The sequence below is a fragment of the Thermobia domestica genome, chromosome 7, assembly GCF_964235325.1.
Source record: "Thermobia domestica chromosome 7, izTheDome1.hap1.1, whole genome shotgun sequence".
NCBI classification, from domain to species: Eukaryota; Metazoa; Arthropoda; class Insecta; order Zygentoma; family Lepismatidae; genus Thermobia; species Thermobia domestica.
This window is the reverse complement of record NC_137460.1, coordinates 119,116,914-119,144,870: the sequence shown is the minus strand read 5'-3', so window position 1 is coordinate 119,144,870 and position 27,957 is coordinate 119,116,914. Positions and strand designations below refer to the sequence as shown.

Sequence of the window (27,957 nt, the reverse complement as noted above, 5' to 3'; positions counted from 1 at the left end):
CGTTTACTGATCATTTAGGTCTAGTTCTAGAATTTAATATTGGTTCGCCGTACTGTGTCTGGGGACGATCCTACTGGAAAATGTCCCCCCTTGGTCTAAATGATCCTTATTTTCTTAACCAGTTTCATCGGCACTGGTCAGACTGGCTTCACCACCGCCACAGGTATACCACACGCCTCAAATGGTGGGAGCAATATGTGAAACCCAAAATCAAATGGCTATATATCGATCACTTTCGAGATAGGAATGCCAATAGTAACCATATGATGCAATTTTATATGAAATGTTTACAATCTGTTAGTGGTTTATCGTCTACTTCCCCAATATCGTACCGAGATATGCAGTATTATAAAGGTAAAATTTTACATTTGCAGAGAGAATGTACTGAAAAATTTCGTTTCTATTGTAAAGATAACACTGTGGTAGAAAACGAGCGTATGACGTTATACCATCTAATTCATACAAAGAAACGTAAAAATCGAGCTTTAATTTCAAAAGTAACCTCTAATACTCAGCAAGTACTAACTAATCCGAGTGAAATTAGAGCTCACATTCATAATACATACCAAGAGTTGTATAATGTATCACAGAACACGACTCCTGTTTTGCAATTTACACCTTTGCCAGGTTATACAGTGACATCTGATTATAACGACATGTTAATGCAACCATATACCAAAAATGAGATCCATGATGTAATACTCAGTTTTCAGCGTTATAAAACTCCTGGAATTGATGGATTAGTAGCAGAATTTTATCAAAAGGTGTTTCCTATTATAGCAGATGAGTTTACTACTATTGTCAATGAAATATTGCATCATGGTGTAATTAGTGACTCCTTTGCTACAGGTGTCATTATATTAGTACCAAAGTTACCAAATCCTACTTGTCTTAAACATTATAGAGCGTTAACTATGTTAAATGTTGACTATAAAATAGTAGCAAAATGCTTTTTCAATAGGTTAAAAACAGTGCTCTCAAGCATTCTCCACCCAATGCAAGCAGGATTTCTAGAAGGTAATAAACTTCTTGATGTATTGATGGATCTTCGCGGTGCTGTGGCATATTTTGATTACACCAAATGTAAAGGTGGCATTCTATCTATAGATTTAAGGACAGCATTTGATTTGGTTAACCATGGGTATTTATATCAAGTAATGGAAAAATTTGGATTTCATCCTGCTGTAATTAATCAAGTGAAAATTTTGTACATGTTTGCGAGGTCTAAAATCCAGGTAAATGGTTATTTAACACCTTTTATAACAATCAATAGATCTATTAGACAGGGGTGTCCGATTTCAATGTCTCTTTTTAATATTTACATTTCACCATTGATTTGTGAATTACATGCTATGCAAATAGGTATTTCCTTTGCTGATCTCCACCTTACAGTGCGTTCCTATGCTGATGATCTTTCTGTTTTAGTACGAGATGAAGCTCAACTTAATCAAGTTCTTCATGTCATACAAAATATTGGACAATCTAGTGGGGCATGCATAAATTTTCAGAAAACAAAATTGCTTGCATTTGGTACTTGGGATTTTCAGATGATTACTTTTCCTATTCTCCATGTTGATAGGATAAAAATTTTAGGTGTCTATTTTTATTGCACGGTCCAACAAATGATTTTAGAAAATTGGGCTCTAGCCCTCCAGAAGGTGAAAGGTTTATGTCAATCGTGGAAATTTCGTGGCTACTGTCTTGAACAAAGAATTTGGATTGTTAATACATATATTACATCTCACCTTTGGTATTTAAGTCCTGTTTTACCGTTGCCAAGTCGAATTGCCCGCTCTATGCAAGCTGCAGTTTATTGGTTTGTTTGGAGAGGTAACATTTTTAAAACACCCATGTATGTACTTACTCAATCTAAAAATGCTGGAGGTCTCAACATGGTGGATATATATTGCAAAAGCACTGTTTTATATTTGATTAATTGGATGTACAAGATACAATTACATACACCCAGTTTTGCTAAAATCTGGGGTCTCTATTGGGTACAGGCAACGGCAATCACCCCTCCTCTTAATATGTCTATTCTTTCAAACACTGTAAAATATTTGTATGATGTACTCTTGAATTCTAGTTACATGGTTCTAGACTTAGATACTCCCAAACACCTGAATATGAAACTTTTGTACAGCTCATATCAGTGTAAACAAAATGTTACTATTAAACGAAAAGACAACTTTCCTAACTATAATTGGGATATGATCTGGAAAAATATCAATAACACAGTCCTAAATGTCAATCAACGCTCTGTGTGGTATCGAATTGTACATGACGTCATACCAACTAATATAAAGTTACAGAAAATTAAGCTGATGTCTAACGGAACATGTTCGCATTGTAGTAGAGACGATACTTTACAACATCGGCTTTCAACTTGTGATTTGGTGCACGACATATGGTTGACGTTCGCACGTATCATGTGTATTCTCGTTCGTTGTGGGATCCAGGATATTTCCCCGCTAATGATTTTATTTCCTGATTTTTCATATTATCCTCATTACAAACAAAATAGTGTAATTTGGTTGTGTGGTGTAACTGTGGAATATTTGATTCAAAGTCAAACGCCAACCCTTGCAGACTATTATTTTCACCTGTTGAAAGAACGATGGAAAATAACTGAAACTATCAAACGAAAACAGTTCTCGAATTATTTAGCTGTTGTTGATGAAAAATTAACAAAGATGTATTCATAATTTTTGTATTACTAATGTTTTCTTTTCTTTTTCTTTTTCTTTTTTTATGTTTCTGCTGGTTGTGATTTGATTCCTTGTTATTTGTTAATAATACAGTATATGTTATCCTTTTTGGAAAAAAAAAACAAAAAAAAAAAAAAAAAAAAAAGTTAGATAAAGCAACGAGTTTGTATACCGAAGGTAGACGGTTCGAATCCCGTGGAAGTACTGTTGTCATTTTTATCACTAAGGTTATTTTATTTATTTTTTATTTGGGAAAGAATCAAAATGTAACATATGTGTAAAACTCATGACGATACAAAAAAAAAGTTTGGATATTTTGATAACAGATTTCCCTATTAAATGTTTAATTTTCCCTATAAATATTTGTCTTAAATTGAAATTGTTTTGAATTTACTACATAAGCAAAGTTGCCCGAAGGAGGAGAGCTCAAGTAATAGATATTCTACGTAAAAGCAATATTCCTGAATATGAGCCAGAGCCCACTCTGAAAAATTGCATCTGGCGTTCTGAGTGAAAGTTCTATGGGACTATTAGAAAAATATATTCCCGTTTCCACGCTGATGGTAGAATTTCTTAAACAGTTATTGAATTACGTTCGAAAGCTAGGCGTAAATAGCGCCCCCGCAACAATGTGGCGTGGGGACCGCACAAGCTGCAAGGCCAAAAAATATACAGAAAGTACGCCGGGGCGGAGCAGGCCAAATTCTCACACGGGCAAAGTGACTTTTTGGCGCCCTTCCCCTAGTAGTAGCCTATATTTTACATTTTATCATAGTGTTTTTAATAGTTTAAACCAGGAGCGTCATTTCAGATTTTGCTTTGGGGGGGGGGCAAGACCTCTTGATATAAGTAAAATTTCGCGTTTTTCACTGATTTACTACTATTCTAATGATAAAATCTATATACATCTCAAACTCAGGGGGGGGGCAAATGCCCCTCCCTGCCCTCCCTAAATGACGCCCCTGTTTTAAACCCATTTTCAAAAAGAAATCAATTACCTAGGAAAACTTCACAAAGAATATGGCCCGCTATAAACAATACCAACTCCACCCCCTCTGGTCTAGTGGCTAGCACGCCTGCCCTCTGTGGTACCGGGTCCAATTCCCGGTGGATTACTGTTGAACGATAAAAGTGGTTCGGATTCCACTATAATTAGTATCCACATCTCCCTTGCCCATTAAGGCATAACCGTGGAACGCTAAACTCAAGCAAACAAACAAACAATACTTAATTCCCGGCACTCTTTATTCTACATGCCATCTCTCAATTTTTCGATACAGCCCCCTTAGTACTATGAAACTCTCTTCTTCCATAGTGAAATGTAAAAAGATCATATAATTGCCACTACTTTACAAGAATATAAACCTAAAACGTCAGTAGAAAGCACATTGTAAAATTTACTTTTTGAGGCTCGTTTTGGTGCCCCTCTTTCTCTGGCACCCCGGGCAGTCGCCCGGCCCTTAGTCCGCCCTTGAAAGTACGGACGCATAACTAAGGACTGCGGAGGAGAGGTTAACCTTCATGTTATGCCACTGGTTTGACGTGTTTGAAATGTTCAGTAAGTGATCGGTTAGTGAAATAATTTCGACGGTTACTGATGTTTAAAGTTTAGGTAAGACAAAGCTACCTAATCAAATACATTTGATATCGCGATGTCACAATTTGATTTTTCCTCACATAAAAAAGATAAAAACAATAGTAATAAAAACCCTTACTCGTACTGGGCTCCTAACTAACTAACAACCTAATTCTTACAGACTAGTTGCTCTGACCAACTGAGTTTCGATTTCTTACGCGAAAGAAGTCTGTTATATTAAGAGGCATGCTTTTCATTATCAAAACTGTTCGAAGTAATACGAACATGGCTTAAGAACAGAGACGGAACTGAATTACCACTCGATTGACCTTGAGGGCAAATCACCAAAGCGTAGCTATAAACGTAAGTTCCAGCATGCATTTCTCTGGAGTTGTGTTCAGTATTCCTATCTGCCAGTCATGCTTGTTCGTAGGAGTAATATGTTACAAACCTAACCTTTCGATAGAGCACAATGACAGAGAATCAGAGGAAAGAAACTCTTGCCACTGTGAACGTGGGATACCACACTGTGCAATAAAACTGACGCGTCTCCTTGAAGTGATATTTCATCGAAAATAACTCGTTTTCCTTTATATAGTCTATCCGAAGTTTTTGAGGGTTTCAAAATGAGGAAATGTTACTGACAAACAAGAACGCATTTAGGGGTGGGTCTAGGGGGTCCGGCCCCCCTCTGAAACCCCAACTTTTCTGTAAATTTAGCCTAATTTTGGGGATAACCTTTTAAAATTTTATTATAATTTATCCTAATATTGAAGTCGGACCCCTCCCGAAATAAATTACTGCATACGTGTCTCTGACAATTTTCAATATATTCGTTAAATAATAAAGTAAAATAACTAAATTAGGAGCAAAAAGCTTTAACGCGGGCTAACTTTTGTCTACTGCCAATATTGCTAGAAGGGATATTAATAGCAAAAACTGCTAGTCAATGCTAAACCTTGGAACGTCATCCCGAACAAGTCTATTATTGAGAACTACATATGAAACATGTTATTAAAACTTATCCAGCTTTTATCTGGCATGAAATTATTATATACACCAAAATTCACTCTCCTAAAATGTGTATCTAAACAATGTACGAAACAATGAAAATTTTTTATCGAAATATTTGGGCAGGAAACTCTAACAGCCAGCCATTTTATTTAAATCGTAATAAACCCTGTAACCGTACGTTAACGTGAGGACAAAGCTTGGTTCATTGGTAAATTGTTTGAAGAATAAAAACTCAATGTTCGTAGGTTCGAATCTATCCAGTCACCACAACATTTTATTCTTATGTGTAACGATGAAATAAGAAAAAAATGTATAACCGTTAAGTCAAAACTTCAACCAAGTCTGAAGAGAACAATACTAAAATAGTAACACAATGACGTCAACCAAAAATTATTTCATGTAGCGTTTGGACGAAATTACAGCTGTTAACAATTGCAGAAATAAAAACAGACTGATAGCTGTAATGCAATCTAGCCTTTTGAATGCATTTACTTCCTGAAAACTTCCGTCTCGTCATTGGTATGCCGTTAATCATTGTAAAACCTTTCAATTGGAAGTGAAATGACACAAACTGAAACAGTTTTAAATCAATAAATAATGTCTATGTGTAAAAGTAGGTGTCTTTTATCTGTAGTTCTGAGTTCCTTTTACTTTGAAGTGACAAATGAGAGAAGAAAGTATGGTGTTCGAAAAAAAAATCAAATTTGAGATTTCAACGAATTTACACGTATTATAGCCCCTAACACCGAAAAAGTTATTTTTCGATACATGTCTATCTGTTCGTCCGTCCGTTCGCTACACTTTTCTGTGCACTCGCCTAGAGGCCATACCGTTCAACTTATCTGCACCAAATTTTAGTTTAAGATTTTCATAGTATTTCCTATAGTTTTTTTTTATTTCCCTCCTACTCCCAAAACAAGGGTAGTTTCCTGTACGATGAAAATAGAAAAAAGATATTTTCTCATAACTGGCTCTAACGATCTTGTTTTCTTTCTTTTTTCATAAATCAATATTTAATTAGCAACCCTATTTTGTGGTATAAGGCATTTATCTGAGAAAAATCTACAAGGGGTAGTTTATACTAAGGGGGTGAGTTTTTTCTCAGTGATTTTCTCAAAATGGACTCAAATGTTTTCGTTCATATTTCATAAATAAAGATTTCATTAATAACTTATCAATATGGCATAACTCGTTTGTCCTAAAAAAAATGCGAGGGGTAGTTTATTCTTGGTGGAGTGTTGTCTGGGCGATTTTCTCAAAAACGACTCAAAAGAGTTTATTCATATTTCAAAAATAAATATTTCGTTAATAACCGAACAATATGGCAAAACTCATTTGTCCTGAAAAAATATGCGAGGGGTAGTTTACTCTTGAGGGTGTTTTTCCTCCACGGTTTTCTCAAAAATGAGTCAAGCAATTTTGTTCGTACTCAGAAATAAATATTTCATTAAAAACCTAGTAATATGGAATAACTCGCTTACCCTGAAAGAATCCTCAAGAGATAGTTTATTCGGGGAGTTATTTTTCCCTCACGATTTTCTCAAAAATTACTCGGACAATTTTATTTATAATTCATAAATAAGTATTTCATTAATAACCCTATATTTTAGTATAAGTCATTTCTATGAAAAACAATTACAACGGATAGTTTATTTTTGGGGTCAAGGTTATTTCCCCGACAATTTTCTCGAACGACAGGCGAGTTTGTTCAAATTTCGCAAATAAATATTTCATTAATAACCAAAAGTATATCTTAACTCATTGTTCGAAACAATTCACAAGAGGTAGGTTACTCTTGACGTGTTCTTTTTGAACGACTTTCCCAAAGTGACTCATTTGATTTTTTTCATATTTCATAAACAATGATTGCATTAATTGGTCTATTATATGTCTAATGAAAATGTGCTCAAAGTGTGAGTTAGTTTTGTAGTGTGGATTTTCTTCAATCGAAGTTTTTTATTCGATAATCTGACATTCGATGTATTTGAATAATACGATAACTTTATTCGTATTATCCAAATACACACTTCAGTAACACTGCGGCCTAACACAGTTAAGAAATTGAATTGAAAAAGTTTAGTGCGGTGGCCCTGTAATTGAATATTTTTTGAGAAACTCCCTAGCTTTTTGTGGTAAACTTAGGCTTTTCTTTTTCGAGCGACAAAAGAGAGAAGAAAATATAGTGATTGTGAAAATAATATCAAATTCAGATTTCAACGGATTTACATGTTTCATGGCGTCTACATACCGAAAATGTGACTTTTCGACACCCGTCCTTCCGGTCCGTCCGTTCGGCACACTTTTCTATGCACTCGCCTAGAGGCCATACCGTTCAACTTATCTACACCAAATTTTAAACTTAGGGTTTACTTAGTATTCTTACAGGAGCTTTTCCATTTTTTCCTACCACCTAAAATAAGTGTGGTTTACAAACAGCCGAAAATCGAAAAACGCTATTTTCTCAAAAATGGTTTTAACAATTTTGTTTATTTTTCATTAATCAATATTTAATTAACAACCCTATATTGCAGTATCAGATATTTCTCTTAGAAAAATTTACAAGGGGTAGTTTATTCTTGGAGGTGACTTTTTCTCGACGATTTTCTCAGAAAAGACCCTGGCGAATTTTGTACACACTTCATAAATAAATATTTGACCTTACAACATGGTATAAGTCAATTGACCTGAAAAATATATGAGTAGTAGTTTATTCTTGGACTTGAATTTATTCTCAGTGAGTTTCTCAAACACGACCAGTTGGCAACCCTGTATCTCGACAACGAAGCTGAATTCGAAAACTGCAAGAGGACCATTTGTCTCCTTTTGATGTCACGAATCACCTCCCGAAGTTTGTGGACATCTTTCAGGTTCACCCTTAATGAAGCTTCTTTTCGAAAAGTTAACTATTAACTTTAGGCATTGTTTATCTTTTTTTTAAATCACAAATGTCGTTATTAATTTTAAGGCAGAGAACTACTTCTGAGGGAATAGATCTTGAAAGATAATATTAAAACTTAGACTTTTGTTTTCGAGACATTCCAGACAAGACGAGACATTTTACAAGCTATCTCGTGTCCAAAACATTTGCCTCGTATTATCTTGGATGTCACAAAGCGCGTCTCGTCTCTTTCTCGAGACATGTCTTCTCTCGTGCGCATTCGTTAACACTTGGAAAGGATTATCTTTCTACTCAAAGCATTATTTTTATAATGGTTGCATATTTATGATAATTGCTGTCCACATAAATTACAGTCCTTTCAGTTGAATTAATTTTTATTATTATTATTATTGAAATTGCAATATCTAGTTTAACGTTGGTCGATTGTTCACCTACGCTAAGGGAGAATGATGATGAATGAAATGGTGAAATGAAGAAAGTGGGAGGAAAATGGAAAATCTCAAGAAAACACATACCCATGCACACGGTATTTGTCCACCTCAAATTTCACTTGGCGCGAAGTGGAATCGAGCCACGGACCGCATGCACCAAAGGTGAATGCTCTATTATTATTATTATTATTATTATTATTATTAATAATAATAATAATAATAATAATAATAATAATAATAATAATAATAATAATAATAATAATAATTGTAGCGAGCTCAACGGGTTTCAACCGTTCGACTTAACCAACGTTTGGATGCCTATTCGTTCGTCGGCTCCATGAGAACTTCTCATAAAAGACATTTCATTTTAATGAAACTAGTAAGTGCCTTCTTTTAGCTCTGCGAAGTAACTATTGCTTGGAATATGAATCTGCAAAACATAAGAGGTAAAATTAACCAAATGGTGCAAGTTTCCACTTATATATACAAAACAATTTTGCAATATCAACTACGTGAATCTTGTCCCATAAAGAAGCCGAAACCCCTACACCGAAGAGCCCTCCGAGATTTGATCATTGTCCACACGGACTGAAATTGTCATTTGAAGCCAAGGCTTTAATATGAAGCCAATAATTTCTTTAAAATAGACGGAAAATTCGGAAGTTATAAGCATTTTCATATTTTTGCCTTTTCTTATAAGGGAGCCGTAGCCCCCTATACTGAAGAGCCCCCCCCGGAGATTTGATCATTGTCCACTCGGACTGAATTTGTCATTTGGAACCAACACTTTAATACGAAGCAAAATATTTCTTTAAAATAGACGAAAAATTCGAAAGTTATAAACATGTTAATAATTTTGCCTTTTCTCATAAGGGGGCCGTATTAGCCTACACTGAAGAGCCCCACGAGATTTGATGATTGACCACTTGGACTGAAATTCTCATTTGAAACCACAACTTTTAATATGAAGCCAAAAATTAAACTTTTACATCAATTTAAACTGACTGGGTTCCGGTTCCCCCCACTATTGTTTAGTTTAGTTAAGTGGTAATTTGTGACAGCTTCACATCATCAAAAGAATGTTTCACTTCAACTCCCCTCCCCCAGGAGTTCGTGCTGGATCCACCACTGGAATCAATAGACACTCTTCCTATTCTTTTTGTCACCCTTGATTGTGTAGGGGCTCCCTCGTACAAATAAAGAAGCGGTAATATTACAATCAAGGGGCGCTATATATTAGGTATTTTTTTAGTTACCTACCCCTAACCGCACAGGGCCATCTTTCGTAGAATAAAAAATATTACGTGATATTCCAATCATGAAAGGGGAGAGGATGCTGTAAATATATTTCTTATTCATTTTGTCTGTCCTGCTTATCAAAAATTACTTTCTGTTGGAAGGGTACTGAAATGAGAGGGGCAAAATAAAAAGTCGTACCCCCTCCTACATGGTTGCTTAAATAAGTACTAAAGAAAGCATTTTAAACTAAGATATTTAAGATTTAAACTAGGAAACTAAGATATCCTTACATTATGTAAGGATGGCATATTCAGGATTATTATTATTATTATTATTATTATTATTATTATTATTATTATTATTATTATTATTATTATTATTATTTGAATGTTTTTGGAGCACCGAAATTTTGTGAGACGAACAATGATATGTAGAGGTTTAAGATGGGTGGTCATAGAGGAGGAAAAACCAGGATTTTTCTCTGTCTGACTCTCTAACGTAAAGATTATGTGCTGAAGGTAAGAAGCATCATCATTCTACAATAGGTTGCTTTTACGTAGAATATCAATTACTTGAGTTCTCCTCCTTCGGTCTACTTACCTTATGTAGTAAATTCAAAACAATTTCAATTCAATACAAATACATTGTAAAACTTTTCCGTAATTAAACATCTAGGGAAAATTAAACATTTAATAGGGACATCTGTTATCAAAATATCCAAACACGTAGATAGAAGAGTATCTAGTGAGAAATATTGTAAAACTTTATAAAATTCTCCAAATTAGAATTAACATTTACTGGTGTTAAGTCTTATATTATGTATTAATATTTTTTAAGAACTGGAAACACTGTTTTTACGAAACTTAGATTTCATTTGTTATTCAAGATGGAAAGTGTTGAAGAGAGACAGTGCATAAGGCACGAGGCACGAACATTTCTTCCATAATTTTAAGGTTAAGTTTGTTATTTAAGTGCAATGAACACAGTGCAGTTATTATATGTACTTTGTGGTTTATTTTAAGTGTTAGTTGAAAACCAGCGATTAGTAAGGTACAATAAAAACTAAAAACAAGTATTGGAAGTTTCCATTGTTAGAAGACAGTCCATTACCAGTAAAGTAAATGGCGCATATTTAAGAACGTAAGCATAAACAGTTTTTTTTGGTCCTCCAGTGCCGAATGGAGGAAGTGTTGTGCCAAGAAAAATAATAAGTGAATCATTCAAACATTCATATTGACTATGTGTGTGTAAAGACAGTGAGTGTTACGAATCAGAAGCAAAATTGACCTAGTGGACTTATCACGTACGCGCCTACGCATTCAGCTGTGCATTGCAATCTGAAGAAAAACAAAGGCGCAATGTAGCAGTCACGTAGCTAAGTATATTTTTTTGTTTCTTTTTTACTTGTGTAAAGATCTGTTGTTATAAGGACTTCAGGTAGATATATCACAAACAATGGATTCAAATACTAATTCTCTTATAAAGGCAAGAGGCCTAGCTAAAGCTTCCCTTACAAGAATGAAAACATTTGTTGAACAATTTGGAGCAGACGGCGATGTAATGCAAATTAAAGTTAGGTGTGCACGTTTACCCAATATATTCAAAGAATATGATGAAGTGCAAAAACAGCTTGAATTTAAGGACGAAAACGATGAATACACACAGGATAGAGACTTGTTTGAAGCCACTTACTACGATACTCTTGCAAAAATGACGTCAATTGTTGAAACAGCTGAGAAGGCTAGTAGTAGCAATAGAAGTTCGTCAGATAATTCAACCGCGAATACAGGGTGTCTAAAATTACCAGTCATAAAGCTACCAACATTTAAAGGTCAAGTTACAGATTTCAGACATTTTCATGATACTTTCAGTAGTTTGGTTGTAAACAATCAGAGTTTAGATGATATTCAAAGATATCATTATTTGTTGTCCTCATTATCAGGTGAAGCAAGCAAATTAGTTGAGAATATACCCGTGACAGGTGAAAATTTCAAACTTGCTTGGGAAATGATATGCAAAAGGTATAATAATCCAAAGCTAATAGCAACTGCTCATGTAAAGGCATTGTTTTCATTACCAACTGTCAGTAAAGATTCAGTGGCGGACTTAAGGACATTATTAAATCAAACTATAAGTAACGTAAATGCACTTAAGGCGTTACAGTTAGATAATCCTTTGGAGGATATATTGTTATCGCACCTAGTTTTGGAAAAGCTAGATGAACAAACACGTAAAGACTTTGAAAATCAAACAAATAGGGAACAGTTTGCTAGTTTAGAAGAACTTCGTGTCTTTTTAGAAAATAAATGCCAGGCCTTAGAATTGGTAAAGTCTACGCAATCAAAGTCGCATGTCAGTAAATCTAATGTTGTTAAGGATGTAAAAAATGCTAGACAATCTTATGTGAGTACTAATGTTTTGTGTTCGTTTTGTCAACAAAGTCATGCGTTGCACAAGTGTAATGAGTTTCAGAAATTAAGTGTATCCAAAAGATTAAGTTTTGCGAAACAAAACAAACTTTGCTTTAATTGTTTGAAAGTTGTCAACCATGTAGCGAAAGATTGTTCGCTAAGTGCATGCAAAATATGTAATATCAAGAATCACACGTTATTGCATAGTGATTTTAAGAAATCACAGCCTAATCATGCTGCAAGTGTTCAAAATGATTCTGTTACGGAACCTGTAGGTGAAAAGTCAATGTCTCGAGGACAGGAAGTTATTAATACTAGTACTTATTGCTCTGTGAAGCCTAAAAGTAATGTGCGTGTTTTACTTTCAACTGCAGTTGTTCAAGTTAAAGATTGCAATGGTAAATTACATATGGTTAGGGCTTTGCTTGATAGTTGTTCCCAATCTCATTTTGCAACAGAATCTCTCATTCAAAGGTTAAAATTAAAGAAATATCCTATGAATGTTCCTGTACAAGGTATTAATAATGTAAGTTGCAACGTTAAATACGGAAGTAAGTTACAAGTATTCTCTGCTGTAAGTGATTTTAGTGTAGATGTTGAGTGTTTTGTATTGCCAAAAATAGCGGGAAATTTACCTGATGCTGATATTGACATTAAAGAATGGAACTTTCCACCGAATTTACAGTTAGCGGATCCTAATTTCAACAAGTCTGGTAAGATTGATTTGTTGTTAGGTGCTGGAATTTTCTTTAGTCTACTCAAAGCAGGACAACAGGTGCGTCCAGGAGCATTTCCAGTTCTCCAAAATACAGAGTTAGGATGGATAGTTTCAGGACAATATCAGACGCCAAAGCACAACAACTTCACGCCAGAACATCGAACATTCTTTTTGCACAACAACGATGATTTAAGCCATCAGCTGCAGAAGTTTTGGAAAATAGAAGATATTCAAGAAACTCCTCTATCCAAAGAAGAAAGGGAGTGCGAAGAACATTTTATCGCAAACACTAGAAGACATTCAACAGGACGCTTTATAGTGAGACTGCCATTCAAACAAGAAGTGACCCAGTTAGGTGATTCTTATAAGACAGCTGTTCAGCGTTTACAACAACTAGAAAAAAGGTTAAATAGATGCCCCAAGTTACGCACAGATTATGTGGCATTCCTTGAAGAGTATGAAGCTTTGGAACATATGAAGGAAGTGGAAGGCAACTCTAATATTACTCAAGGATATTACTTGCCTCATCATCCAGTTATTAAGGAAGCTAGTACTACTACGAAGACTAGAGTAGTATTTGATGCATCCACATGCTCAACTAGTGGCATTTCACTGAACGATGTTCTCAAAGTTGGTCCAACTGTGCAAGACGATTTGCAGTCAATTATATTAAGGTTTCGCACCTACCCTATAGCTTTTACTGCAGATATAGAGAAGATGTATCGACAGATTTTGATTGATGAGCGTGACTGTAAATTCCAGAAGATCTTGTGGAGAAGATCAGAAGAAGAACCCATTAAGGTATATGAATTAAAAACTGTCACATACGGAACAGCCTCAGCGCCTTTCCTTGCTACTCGCTGTCTCCAGCAATTAAGTGCAGAAGAAGCTTGTGAATATCCGAAGGCAGCACAAGTTCTGAAGAATGACTTCTATATTGACGATTGTATTTCAGGGGCTGAAAGTGTGGAGGAAGCTTTAAAGATAAAGGACGAATTAATACAAATGCTACAAAAGGGTGGTTTTTTGCTAAGAAAGTGGTGTTCCAACAGTACTGAGTTATTGGAATCCATCTCTGAAGAATTGAGAGAAACACAACTTCCATTACGCTTAGACGATAAGGGTCAAATCAAAACATTAGGATTACTTTGGCATCCAGCAACTGATCAACTTCAAGTGATGAATGGATTCACTCTAAATCAAAGGTCGAATAATAATTTAACAAAACGCAAGATGTTGGGTATTATTGCTTCAATCTTTGATCCGTTGGGAATTGTAAGTCCAATAACAATCGTATGTAAGATAATTCTTCAAGATCTGTGGCAAGCAGGATTGGAGTGGGATGAAACACTTCCTAAAGAACTACAGCAAAGATGCAAGACAGTACTTGAATTCATTCCTTCATTATCAGATATCAGTGTAGACAGAATGGTTCTTCAGTTGGGTACCTTGATAGACATTCAAGTTCACGCTTTCTCAGACGCTTCAGAAAAGGCTTATGGGACATGTGTGTATTTAAGATCCGTCAGCAAGGATGGTCAAGTTACTTCGAAGTTATTATGTGCTAAGTCCAAAGTGGCGCCCATAAAGAAGATTTCCCTGCCTCGCTTAGAGTTATGTGCGGCAGTGTTATCAGCAAAACTTGTCAAAAAGGTAACTAAGGCATTAAAACAACGAATATCCCAGGTGTATATGTGGACAGATTCTATGGTGGTCTTAGCATGGTTAAGAGCAAGTCCAAATAGATGGAAAACATTTGTTGGCAATCGAGTTGCTGAGGTACAAGAAGTGGGAGGGGAATGGAGACACGTCGCTTCAAGTGAAAATCCTGCAGATATTATATCAAGGGGAACAAGTCCTGACAAGTTAATACATAATAATTTGTGGTGGAACGGTCCTCAGTGGTTACAGTGTTCTTCACTTGATTGGCCTAAGACGGAGCCTGCCCCACTCAGAGAGATTCCTGAACAGAAGAAATTAAAATCAAGTTACTTAGTGACAACTCAAGATAATAGTATGATCGAAAGATTCTCTACTTTGAACAAACTTCAGAGAGTCTTGGCTTATTGTGTACGGTTTTCCAAGAATGCTAAAGTAGAAGCATCGAGAAGAAATGTAGACGCTCTTACTTTGGAAGAAATTGAAGAAGTTTTAATCAGACTAATACGAGAAGTTCAAAGTTCAGTTTATGCTAAGGAAATGGCTGATCTTAAAGAAAGTGGAAGAGTTAGCAATAAGAGCAACTCTTGTCTCTCAATCCTTTCATATGTGATCAACAATTACTAAGAGTTGGTGGAAGATTAAAGATGTCTGAACTTGAATTTGATGCTAAACATCAAATTATTCTACCACCAGATCATCACCTAACAAGTCTAATTATAGAACATGAACACAGGCCATTGCTACATTCTGGATGTCAGTTAATGCTAGCATCACTAAGGCAAAGGTATTGGATACCTAATGGTAAAAATGCCATCAAGAAAGTAATTAGAAGGTGTCTTACATGTCAAAGATTAAAGGCGTCTGGACCAGATCAATTAATGGGACAACTACCAAAACATAGAGTAGAACTAACAAGACCTTTCACAAATTCTGGAATTGACTTTGCTGGTCCTATTTACATTAAAACTGGTACCAGAAGGTCAAAAACAAAGGTGAAGTGCTACATTGCAGTGTTTGTGTGTTTAGCAACAAAGGCTATCCATCTCGAAGTTGTGAGTGATCTTACTAGTCAGGCATTTTTAGCTGCTTTGAGAAGATTCATATCTCGTCGAGGTAGATGCAAGCATATCTATAGCGACAATGGAAGTACGTTCATTGGTGCCAACAAGGAACTTCAAGAAGTCGCAAAGTTGTTGCATGCATCTGACCATCAAGAAAGGATTAAGAATTTTGCAACTACTGAAGGAATCCAATGGCATTTTATTCCGCCATATTCGCCCAACTTCGGTGGTCTTTGGGAGGCTGCAGTTAAGTCCTTTAAATGCCACTTAAGAAGAGTCATGGGAATGTCATATCTCACGTTTGAAGAATTAACAACATTAATCACACAAATAGAAGCTTGCTTAAATTCGAGACCTCTTACAGCATTATCCAATGATCCTAATGATCCAGTAGCATTAACTCCGGGTCATTTTCTTATTGGTCAACCATTGACAGCGCTACCAGAACGAGACTTACATCAGGAGAAGATTAGTTCAATTCAAAGATGGCAAAGGATCCAACAACAATTTCAACAGTTTTGGAGAAGATGGTATATGGAATATTTGTCACAACTACAAGGAAGAAATAAGTGGAAGAGAAGCTGTGCCAACATACAGCCAGGTCAATTGGTGGTTCTTAAAGAAGATAAGCTACCTCCTCTATCGTGGAAATTGGGAGTCATCACTGAAGTGCATTCTGGACCTGACGGTTTGGTTCGAGTGGCTACTGTTAAAACTTCGAATGGTTTATATAAACGCTCAATTAGAGGATTTTGTGTTTTACCAAATAATGATGAATCGTAATGTCATTCATGTTAAAGTATATTTATTTCCTGTTTTAATCTATTTTATTTGTTGTTATGTAAAGTTTGTTTTCTTTTCTTTTTTTTAAAAAAAGGTCACTAGCCCTTTTTTGGCGGGCGGCATGTTAAGTCTTATATTATGTATTAATATTTTTTAAGAACTGGAAACACTGTTTTTACGAAACTTAGATTTCATTTGTTATTCAAGATGGAAAGTGTTGAAGAGAGACAGTGCATAAGGCACGAGGCACGAACATTTCTTCCATAATTTTAAGGTTAAGTTTGTTATTTAAGTGCAATGAACACAGTGCAGTTATTATATGTACTTTGTGGTTTATTTTAAGTGTTAGTTGAAAACCAGCGATTAGTAAGGTACAATAAAAACTAAAAACAAGTATTGGAAGTTTCCATTGTTAGAAGACAGTCCATTACCAGTAAAGTAAATGGCGCATATTTAAGAACATAAGCATAAACAACTGGGAAACATTCGTTATGCGCCAGCGAGCATATGGTGAACAGTGAGCACAGGGGAAATAATTACGAAACTGTTTGCAAACAAAATTAGGGACGCTAATGCAAGTGCGACAACGGCATTTTTTCTTTTTTTGGTATCGTCATGAGTTTTACACATACGTTACAATTTAATTCTTTCCCACATAAAAAAATAAATAAAATAACCGTAGTGTAGAGATAAAAATGACAACGGCACTTCCATGGGATCGAACCCGCTACCTTCAGCATACAGACTCATTGCTTTAACTTTTTTTTTTAAAACAGTCAGTTTTATTGCAAGAAATTACAGTACATATATGTATATATAATAAGAATAAAAGAGCAATCACAAATTACAAAAGGGATACCACTGCAATACAATTGAAAATCAATCACATGAAGTATACACACAAAACACACACGAAAAAAAAAATTAGTAAACAGCAGTCGGGTAGTGGGCAAAATGACGCAAGCGTAGATCTGAAGGCATTGTTTTTAAAGAGCACTGTAGTCTAAAAATGTACATTGCTTGTGTCACCAGCTCATTTTCGGTAAGTAGGATAGCCGCTGTGTGAATAGTTAACCACACTATGATATTGTGTTTAGGACGTGGGAAGTATTTGAAATCAGGCAAAAGAAAAAACGGCTCACTATTAATAATCCGTTGATCAACACGAAGTATTCGTGCTATAATATGTGTATAGCTACGCCAGAAATGCTGGATAGATGGACATGTTTGCAAGCGATGGATGAGTGTGTCAGCTTGTCCACATCGGATACATTGAGCATCTGGTCGAAAACCGAGTTCCCATGCTCGATGGTTAGTAAGAAATACATTATGCACTAACCTATACCATAACTCTCTCATTCCAGAGGGTAAAAAAGAGGAATTAATATTATGCCAGATTTGCGCCCAAGAACAATTGGGATGGCGAGTAACACATTTAGGGGGGGTATAGAGATAATTTGCATAATAAGTATACAATTTCTTCACAGTCATATCTTCAATAGCTGTGTGACTGATAAGAGCATACGAAATGTCTAGAATGACGGTGCGCAGGTAATGGTAAGGTTGGGACCAGTTCAAAATAGAAACAGGTGAACTGAGAGTCACGTGCCGAAGGCAACGCATGATATGGCACGCGGAGAAAGACTCAGAAAAGGAAGTTAACAGCTCACACGTGCGTTGTAGTAGTAGACAACGGCCTTGAAGAGCCACGTCTTTAATACCTAACCCTCCTACTTGCTTGGTCGTACACACAGTTCGACGATGTACTCGCAGTGTCGATTGATACCACAAAAAGGCAAACAAATGTTTGTTAAGTGTGTTAGCGTCTGAGACAGAAAGCTGAAAAATCTGCATTATATAGTACAATAGACTGAAGGCAAAAATATTTAAGAAGGTCGCTCGCTCATGTAATGTAAGATTGCGAGCTTTGTGTTTATAAAGCAAGTTAATGACCTTAGGAACAGCCACTCCATAGGTTGCCTGAATAGATGCTTTTATAGTGGTATGCCAAGTAATGCCGAGAATTTTATGAGTGTTAACGACAGGGAAGGGGGAGACAAAAGGGCAAGAAGACGTATCATTCAAAAAAAGTAATTTGGTTTTCGTGGGATGTAATTCCGCACCAGACAGTTGACTAAATATCTGGAGATTAGTAAGGATAGTATCTAAATCGCGCTGGGAGCGAAAGAAAAAGCAAATATCATCTATGAAACTCTGAACTTTAATAGTAGCCGGAGGAACACACAATCCCGTCATTTCATTCCGGATCTTATACAGAACCGGCATAACGGCAATGCTGTAAAGCATGGGGGACAAGGGACAGCCCTGAATAAGCCCCCGGTTAATTGAAAAGACCCGCGTTAAGGCACCGTTCAGTTTAAGTTGGGCAGTACGCTGGGAGTATAACGTCTTAACCATATTTAAAAATACTGGCCCGAAATGGAGCTTCTCAAGAACTGTGAATAAGTACTGATGGCTTAGTTTATCGAAGGCCTGAGAAAAATCAGTACTCAAAAGCGCTGCAGTCAATTTCGGACGACTTTCAAAATAAGCGATCGTGTCCCTAATATTCGATAAAGCCAGATATGTAGGATGCTGCTGATCGTGACCAAATTGTTCCGGTAACAGAATGGAACTTAAAGTATTACGTAACCGAGCTGCTAGAACTTTTGCGAGAAGTTTATAATCACAACATGCGAGACTGATAGGTCTAAATTGGTTGATGCGAGTGCTCTTGGGCTGCTTAGGAATGATCACTATAATACTGTGTGTAAATGTTTTGCCGACTTGTAAATTAGAACGAAAGGCATTAAAAAGTTCAGTAAAAAAAGGAATGAAAAGATCTGGGAATGTCTGGTAAAATTCGTAAGGTAGGGAGTCAATGCCACTAGATTTATTCTTTTTTGCCTGGAGGAGGGCATGCTGAATTTCTGCTTCAGTAAAGGGAGCATCAAGCTCTGCTTGGAGTTCAACTGGGAGAGGGTTCAAGGTATCGTAAACACCGTCATTACTAGCTGGAACGTCATGGTTGCGATATAAATCAGCAAAATAGCGCACAAAGTATGGAATAATATTAGTTCCTTCATATAAAACACCTTTATCATCCAGTATATTATGAATAATCTGTTGTTTGCCTCTGCGACGTTCAGCACTGATATGTACAAGACTCGGAGGCTCAGTGGGGGACATTGATGAGATTTTGCTGCGAACAGTAATACCGTGGAGTCTTTTGCGGTGTAATGTTAACAAGAAAGCCTTTACTTGTTTAATTTGTGGAAGTACAGGTACACCGTTAAGGAATGCCGTATGATAGTCGCGTAGAAGCTGAGAGTAGTAATTATATTGTTCATGGAATCGCTGTGACCGTTCTCTGCTGTATTCTTTACATATTTGTTTCAAAGCTGGTTTCCCCCGTTGCTCCCACCATTGGATAATATTGTTCCGCCGCAAAAGTTGCTGATTAATTTCTCTCCAGCGTTGGCGTAGCAACTGCTGGAATTCTGTCTCAGAAAGGATGCTGGTATTGAGGTGCCATAAGCTATTATGGTTCAGAAGCTTTGGAAGCGGTAGCTGGATAGTCATAACTAGGCCCATGTGATCCGAAAAACAAACAGGGATCCTTTCCACAGATTGCACATGTGGAAGTAATGACCGTGAGATATAAAAAGAATCGAGGCGTGAAGATCCAGTGGCGTAGAAAAAAGTATGTCCAGGATTGTGGGGATGAAAATGACGCCAGACATCACATAAATTAAATTGGTTAATCACCTGTAATAAAGTAGGGCAGAAGTTCGAAGTAGAAGTGGAATCTTGAGCGGAAACTATACTGTTATGATCTCCACCCCATATAATCAAACGAGAACTGTCATGTAAGGCGGAGGCTACCTCGGAATTAAAGAAATTATGACGTTCACGCCGTCGGTGTGTACCTGCAGGGGCATACGAATTGCAAAACCGGATATTGGCCACATTTCCAGTAATAATCCGGCCGGTGGGAAGTTTGTATAACTGTTCAAATTCTATATCATTACGATATATAAGTGCAGTACCCGTGCCGTTAACAGTTTCGTTAGAAAAAAAGGTGTGCTGATAAAGGCCTTGAAGGTCAGTCAAGGTCACTTCCTGAGCAAACAGTATATCAAGAGAATAACATTTAATGAAATCCAAAACAGCACTTTGCTTGGTAGGAGATGTTAGACCATTAAAATTGACCGTTCCTATTTTAAAAGAATACATTAAGAGCTGCAAGGAAAGGCTTGGTGTGGAGGAAAAAGCACACACAAAGGAACCGGCAGGCCCAAGGAAAGCAACAAAAAGATGTAATATTAACAAAAACAAAAGTCCTAAACAGACCGCTAGCATATTCTCACTGCGTAGCGGGTCTGTCCAAAGTCTCGGGGACAACCTCCCCATCATTACATGTAGTAGCATCTAATTGAGACATCTGTCGTAATCTAGTGCGGGTTAATCTACTGGTCGAATCATAGGTCTTCCCGGTCACTTTCAAAACTTTCCCAGTATTCACCTCGTGACTGGAACGTTTCTTCTTTTTCAGTTGTTCACTAATAGGGGGTTCAGGAGTGTCATCAACACTGGATGTAGGCGTAACGGGGGAACCACTACCAGTCGAGTCGAGCACATCGGAGAGAGGAGGCACCATGTCAAGGGAATCACTAACAACAGGTTCAGGCCGAGCAGGTGCTGAAGTATCGAAAGTCATTGGCTGGGGTCCGGGACACTCAGTCTTATCAGATAAGTCACCTACCTTATTTGCGTCGGGGTTAACCTCAGGAAGAATTTGGCTGGCCATACCCTCTTCATGAAACGGGACCTGTGAGGATGTATCACTTGGTCGGGACACAGAAGCTGCCTCGCAGGGGGCTGGCGGGGTAGAGTCACCCGGAGTTGTCGGCATGGTAGTAATAGCGGGCCCGCTTTTTGTCGGCAAAACCGGAAACACACTATAGTTGTGAATAGCAGGCGCATCCTTCAGTTGTAGGATAGGTCGAGCAATGCGGCTACCCAAAGTAGAAATTCCAGAAGAATCACTGGACCGATGATCTAAACGGGCGCTAAATGTTCGGCGATCACATTGGGACACCAAATGCGTTTCACTGTCACACCTCGCACAAGTTTTTGTCTGTCCGGGATACGTCACCCAACAACGAAGAGAACTGAGAGTAATATAGGAAGGGATATTCTTTTTTAAAATCATTTTCACAACTTTGCGGCCAGTACGTACTTTATAATAATGTCCATCAGTATAAAGTTCGTCACTAACACTAAGAATTTCACCATAAACTTGAAGAACTTGTTTCACTTGGTTATCAGAAATTTCCATAGGTACCGCGTGGATACGTACCAATTTAATTGTATGAGAAGCCGAGTCAAGCGGAAGGTCGTAAGTACCTTCTGCATCTATATACGGAACTTTATTGTCAAATTTAGTAATGATCTGTTCACAGAGCTGTTGAGTAATTAATTTGATATATAGAAGTTTACGTGGAAAGTCTAGTTCAATACTTAATACTGCATCTTGTGCAAGCTCAAAGGTGGTTCGTATCCACTCATGGAGCGAAATCGAATTGGGAACTTTGGAGACAGGTTGAAAACTAATGCGAAGAGTGTTAAGCCTAATATTGGCCATCGTAATCAGTCGTAATCTTGCACTTCACTGAACAAAAACGGGGAGAAATCACCCAAATCAAGTGGTAAGCTCACTCTGCTCAAGTCCAAAAAGCACAGCAAAAACTCGCACAAGTAAAAAAAAAAAACTATCACTACTAGCAGAATCAGCACCAAGACGCGAGCAACACAGGACGTGTTGCCTCGACGAAAACTCAGGCGCAACTCATTTAACTAACTGAGCTATTTGTTTTTTTACGTGAACTGAGCCTGTTCCGGTAAATACGATATTTCATTACGATCGTCCTACCAATTCGTCCTTTTCCATAGATAATTTCCACTATTTGCTCTATCTTTATGTTAATACTTAGCGTATATTCATATATTTGGAGTTTGCAGATAATGCATATAATAAGGCACACTAGAAATATTCGTTAAAAGTTTAGTTTGTAGATTTAATCCACATTTCTCTCAATGACATAGATGTCGCTGCTTCGTGTTGAAATGCAGAATTCCCTCGTGTTCTTGAAAATTTCCCACTTTAGCAGAGTTGGTAATTCTAGAGATTTCTGTCGATTTAATGTTTTTTGCTTCTAATTTCTTTATTTTAAGCTAATATCTAACACAAATATTAAAAACGGGTTTGTTATTAACCTGTCCTGCTGGGAAAACCTTCCGAAATTTCGAACATATAAAGAAAACGGAGATATTTTCAAAAAACTTCAAAATAAAGAGACGCGTCATTTATTTTGCTCATGGTAGTACATTATAAACAAATTTTAAAAGTATTCATATTTACATCGCAATATTATAATCTGTTACACATATACGTGTCATAATGTAGTTACCTGAAGAAGAGCCACGAAAGTCAAAGTAAGGACCTGGGTAAATACTATGTCAGTTTGATTTAATCAACAATTACAATCATTCAGTTTAAAGAGAATTCACTCGTTGAACGGCAAGATACGTATACGTAGTTTTGCAGTTTTTATTTTAAACAGAAAAACGTTAGGACGTATTTTCTTTAATTTAACATTAAATCATATTTTAATATTAAACTTTGATCGCAGTTTTCTTTGAAGACAAAATACATTGCATGAGTTCGTTAACTCCTAAAAATAATGTAATAGCGGCGGTTACATGGAGAGTGATATTAGAAATTTTCGGTTAGTAACAGAGAATAAAATGATTTATATAAAGTATCATTTATTAGAATATTGTAATAAATGCTTAATTATTAGCCCTACATAAAAATCCGACCTCGACCCCCCCCCTTCTTGTATGATTGTTTGCGCCGATACTGGAGGAGCCTGAAACATCATACTTAGAACGCATACTAATTCCTGTGTTCATTCCTTAAACTGCTGGCGATAGGACTCATAGAAGTTAGCTCGTTTTAAAACATGATTGATTCTTTTTCTTAATTTTAGTGGTTTAAAACCTAGGAAGAACGCGTTTGTCGCCTCAGGTTCATTGGAGTTTTCCTCTTTCAATTCATATAAAGGGACTCCTCTTGGACTTTTGTGATATTATTTTTTCGCATACTATGTGCTTATATACAAAGACTTCCACTTAAATGGTTCCTGGTTTGCTTAGATACAGTATGGTCTTTATAACCAATCAGACATTCGAATGAAATCATACGCACTTTTAGGGGAATACATAAATTTATGTGAATATTTATTTTTTAAAATATGCCGAAAGTTATTTTGTAACACTTGGGATTCAGGAGTGGTTCAGTGGTAGGGGGTTAACTTCTAGTGTATGAGAGACCTGGTTCTATCCCAGCTCACACCAAGTGAGCTTTGTGGTGGACAAAAAATATGTCCGTGGATTTTCACGAGATTTTCCTGTTCCCTCTCACATACTTTATTGCACCATTTCATTCATTCTCATAATCACTGTCTCCTTTACCATACACAGCATAACTGTCCTATGTAAAACTGAAATATTTTGTTACATTTGACCACAACTACCGAAGCTCTAGTTTCAGGTAGCTTCATTAAATATATCTCGGAAATTAGTACAAATATTAAGTTGTACAATTTATAAGTTTCACCTTAATAAGTTTAAGAAATAATTTACCTATTTACTTACTTATTTGTTTATTTTTTATTTTTTTGTTTTTTTACGAAATAAACACAGTCAGCTTTACAGGTAAATAGGGCTTGCTTTGAAAGTAGGGTGAAAGGCAGAATTGAAAATGAAATAGAAATCTTTGAGTTTTACGTCCCACGGTTATGTCGGTTAGGCTAAAGAGACGGTGATGATGAGTAATGAATAAAATGGTGTAATGAAGAAAGTGGGAGGAAACGAGAGAACCCGAGGAAACCCACGCACACGGTGTTTGTAGAGGCAGAATTGAGACATAATGGACATGTATGTATTCTCAAGGCAATGCGCAAAAATAATATCATAAACAAAATAATAATAATAATAATAATAATTTTTAACAATTGGTTTTATGTTCATACTTCCAGAAATTCCATATCCGTGGAAGCATTTGTTCTATAAATGTTTTTTGCTCTTCAAATTGAATCACAATTTGTTAAAGGGAAGGGTATAAAAAAAAAGCCATCACATGCACAAGTAAAGATAAAGGGACAACAAAAGTTAGAAATAAAAGCCAAAAATAACTCTATGGAAGAGCAATTACTAATTCACATTTTTCTGGCTTTGAGTCAAGTGGAAGTTTCCGTCAGGTCAGCACCTACACAATGTCCGTAATGAAGTTGTTTTCCCTATATAAAAGATAGCATGTGATGTTTCCACTAAAATACAAAGCATGTAAATAGTCATAATTTTATTAAGTACTGGTAAATGACAATATGTGGTCATGAATCAGCCTGTGACAAGCGTATGGCACGCAGACTTTAAAAAAGTTAAGAATTAGCTAAAATTGTTATCGTAACGATAGCTCCATTATCCTGGAGAAAAGTTAACAAAATTAGTTGTTATAGTTGTAGTCCAATATAACATCTCGATTCGCTTGTCATTGTTTCTATAATTGAAAAGGAAAATAGTAAAAAACAATGTAAAGAGCAATATGGTATTATGTAAAAGATAACTAAATAGATTTCCATTCAAAGTCCTTACACATATTTCTTCTCTCTCTTTAGAGCAAAATACAATATTCGCTTCCGCAATTGCAAACAATGGAACACCTATTCTGTCTAATTACGTCTATTGTTTGCGGGAATGATGTGGCTTCTATTTGTCCAAGTGCAATCATTTTTTTTTCAAAGGGAATCGATTGTGTTCTTTATTTTAAGAATAATAGAAAGTATTTTTGTTCATTTTAAAGTTTCAACTTTTTTCGTTTTCTTCTTCTTCTTTGTATAGCTCGTTAATTTGCTAACTATCTATTATTACTTGTTTTAAAACTGTAAATTCCTATTCAAAAGAGCACTCGTACCTCTTTGTTCATAAAATGAAATTAAGAAATTTTAATATCATTTAGTAGATCATTTTCCTATCTGCTGTGCTTCATAAGTGTTTCCTTTCCTTCAATATGTAAAACTTAGGACCGAAATATAATAACGTATGAACGTCTTGATAAAACTCAACAGAAAATTGTGTTGTGTGTGGTATCACGTGTTGGCAAATATTAGTTGATAGCATGGGTTATATCTATCTATCTATCTATCTATCTATATATATATATATATATATATATATATATATATGTGTGTGTGTGTGTGTGTGTGTGTGTGACAGTATGTGATCAAAAGTACCCGGGCATTCCCAAAAACATATGTTTTTCATATTAGGTGCATTGCGCTGCCACCTACTGCCAGGTACCCATTCTAAGTGACCTCAGTAGTCATTAGACATCGTGAAAAAGCAGAATGGGGCTCTCCGCGGAACTCACGGACTTCGAACGTGGTCAGGTGATTTGGTGTCACTTGTGTCAGAAGTCTGTAGACGAGATTTCCACACTCCTAAACATCTCTAGGTCCACTGTGTCTGATGTGATAGTGAAGTGGAAACGTGAAGGGAAGCGTACAGCACAAAAGCGTACAATCTGACCTTGTCTGTTGACTGACAGAGACCGCCGACAGTTGGAGAGGGTCGTGAAGTGTATTAGGCAGGCATCTATCCAGACCATCATACATGAATTCCAAACTGCATCTGGATCTACGAACTGAGGTGAGGAAACTTTGATTTCATGGTCGAGCGGCTGCTCATAAGCTACATATCAGGCAGGTAAATGCCAAACCTCGTCTCGCTTGGTGTAAGGAGAGTAAACATTGGACGATTGAACAGTGGAAAAACATTGTGTGGAGTGATGAATCACGGTACACAATGTGGCCATCCGATGGCAGGGTGTGAGTATGGCCAATGCCCGGTGAACGTCATCTGTCAGCGTGTGAAGTGCCAACAGAAAAATTCGGAGGTGGTAGTGTTATGGTGTGGTCGTTTTTCCTTGGAGGGGGCTTTCACCCCTTGTTGTTTTGCGTGTCACTCTCACAGCGCAGGCCTACATTCATGTTATAAGCACCTTCTTTTTTCCCACTGTTGAAGAGGAATTCGGGGATGACGATTGCATCTTTCAACACGATCGAGCACCTGTTCGTACTGCACCGCCTGAGGCGGACTGGTTACACGACCATAACATCACTGTAATGGACTGGCCTGCACAGAGTCCTGACTTGAATCCTATAGAACACCTTTGGGATGTTTTGGAACGCCGACTTCGTGAAAAGCCTCACCGACCTACATCGATAACTCTCCACAGTTCAGCATTCCGTGAAGAATGGGCTGCCATTTCCCAAGAAATCTTCTACCACCTGATTGAAAGTATGCCTGCGAGAGTGGAAGCTGTCATCAAGGTTAAGGGTGGGCCAACACCGTATTGAATTCCAGCAGTACCGATGGAGGGCGCCACGAAGTTTTGTCATTTTCAGCCAATTGTCCGGATACTTTTGATCACATTGTATATATATATATCGACAGTACTTTGCAGCTACCCCGTATCTCAGAAACAAAACACAACTTTGCAAAAGAAGAAAACGTTTGAAAAAGTTGGGAGTCAGTTGAGTCAGTGACATTTAACTTGTCTCCAACTTTTTCAAACGTTGTTTTTTTTTAAAAAAAAATACGAGGTAGCTGCAAAGTACCGTCGATATGTATCTTGTTCTAAGCTCCATTGTGGTTAGTGTACAGGTTTAGTGCGAAAGTCCCCATTTCGGTTCGCGTTGGGAGTTCATGTATTCCGGAACTATTTAATTTGTAGGTTCACGTTGATATAATCTCGGTGCTGATAAAAGACGCAAAACTCCAAATCAACCAACTATACATATATCTTGTTAATATAATTCACTTGATTTATGGCGATAAGGAAAAAAGCGACAAACTGGAGGAATTACGCATTATATAATTATCACTCGCATGTTGAACTGGTCGGGTGGAAGAGTTACAATCGTGATTGTCACGTATTTCCACATCGGCTAACAAGAACGTCGTCTGAATTTATACAATTCTTTGAATGTACTGAATAACCGGTGGTGCTATTCAGCCTGTTTGCTAGAACCTGTTGTTGAAATATTCCGAATTCGCAGAGCTATTTGTTTTACCCAGACATACAAACATTAACTCGCATGACCTAGCCAAGAATGTAAAAAAAAAAAAGGAAAAGGAACAGAGTTTCGAAAACGTCTCTGTACTTCTAACGTTGTGAAAACAATTGTTATAATTCAGTGGGCAGGAAGAAATTTTAAGATGAATTCTGGAATTTTTCCCGGAATACTGGGATCTGTGGGTATAATGAAAGTGGACACATATATAATGCCCATTACATGTATTATCTACATGTTTTTGAATGACTCCA

At 36.7% G+C, this 27,957-nt stretch overlaps 1 protein-coding gene across 1 annotated transcript; it reads left to right on the top strand.

Annotated features, from left to right (window-relative positions):
• The first annotated feature begins 437 nt into the window (after positions 1-437).
• Positions 438-15,282, top strand: LOC145689311 (uncharacterized). The gene is made up of 2 exons (XM_081763454.1): positions 438-1,235; positions 11,305-15,282. The coding sequence occupies exons 1-2, from the start codon at positions 438-440 to the stop codon at positions 15,280-15,282; spliced, it is 4,776 nt and encodes a 1,591-aa protein (XP_081619580.1).
• The last annotated feature ends 12,675 nt before the right edge of the window (positions 15,283-27,957 follow it).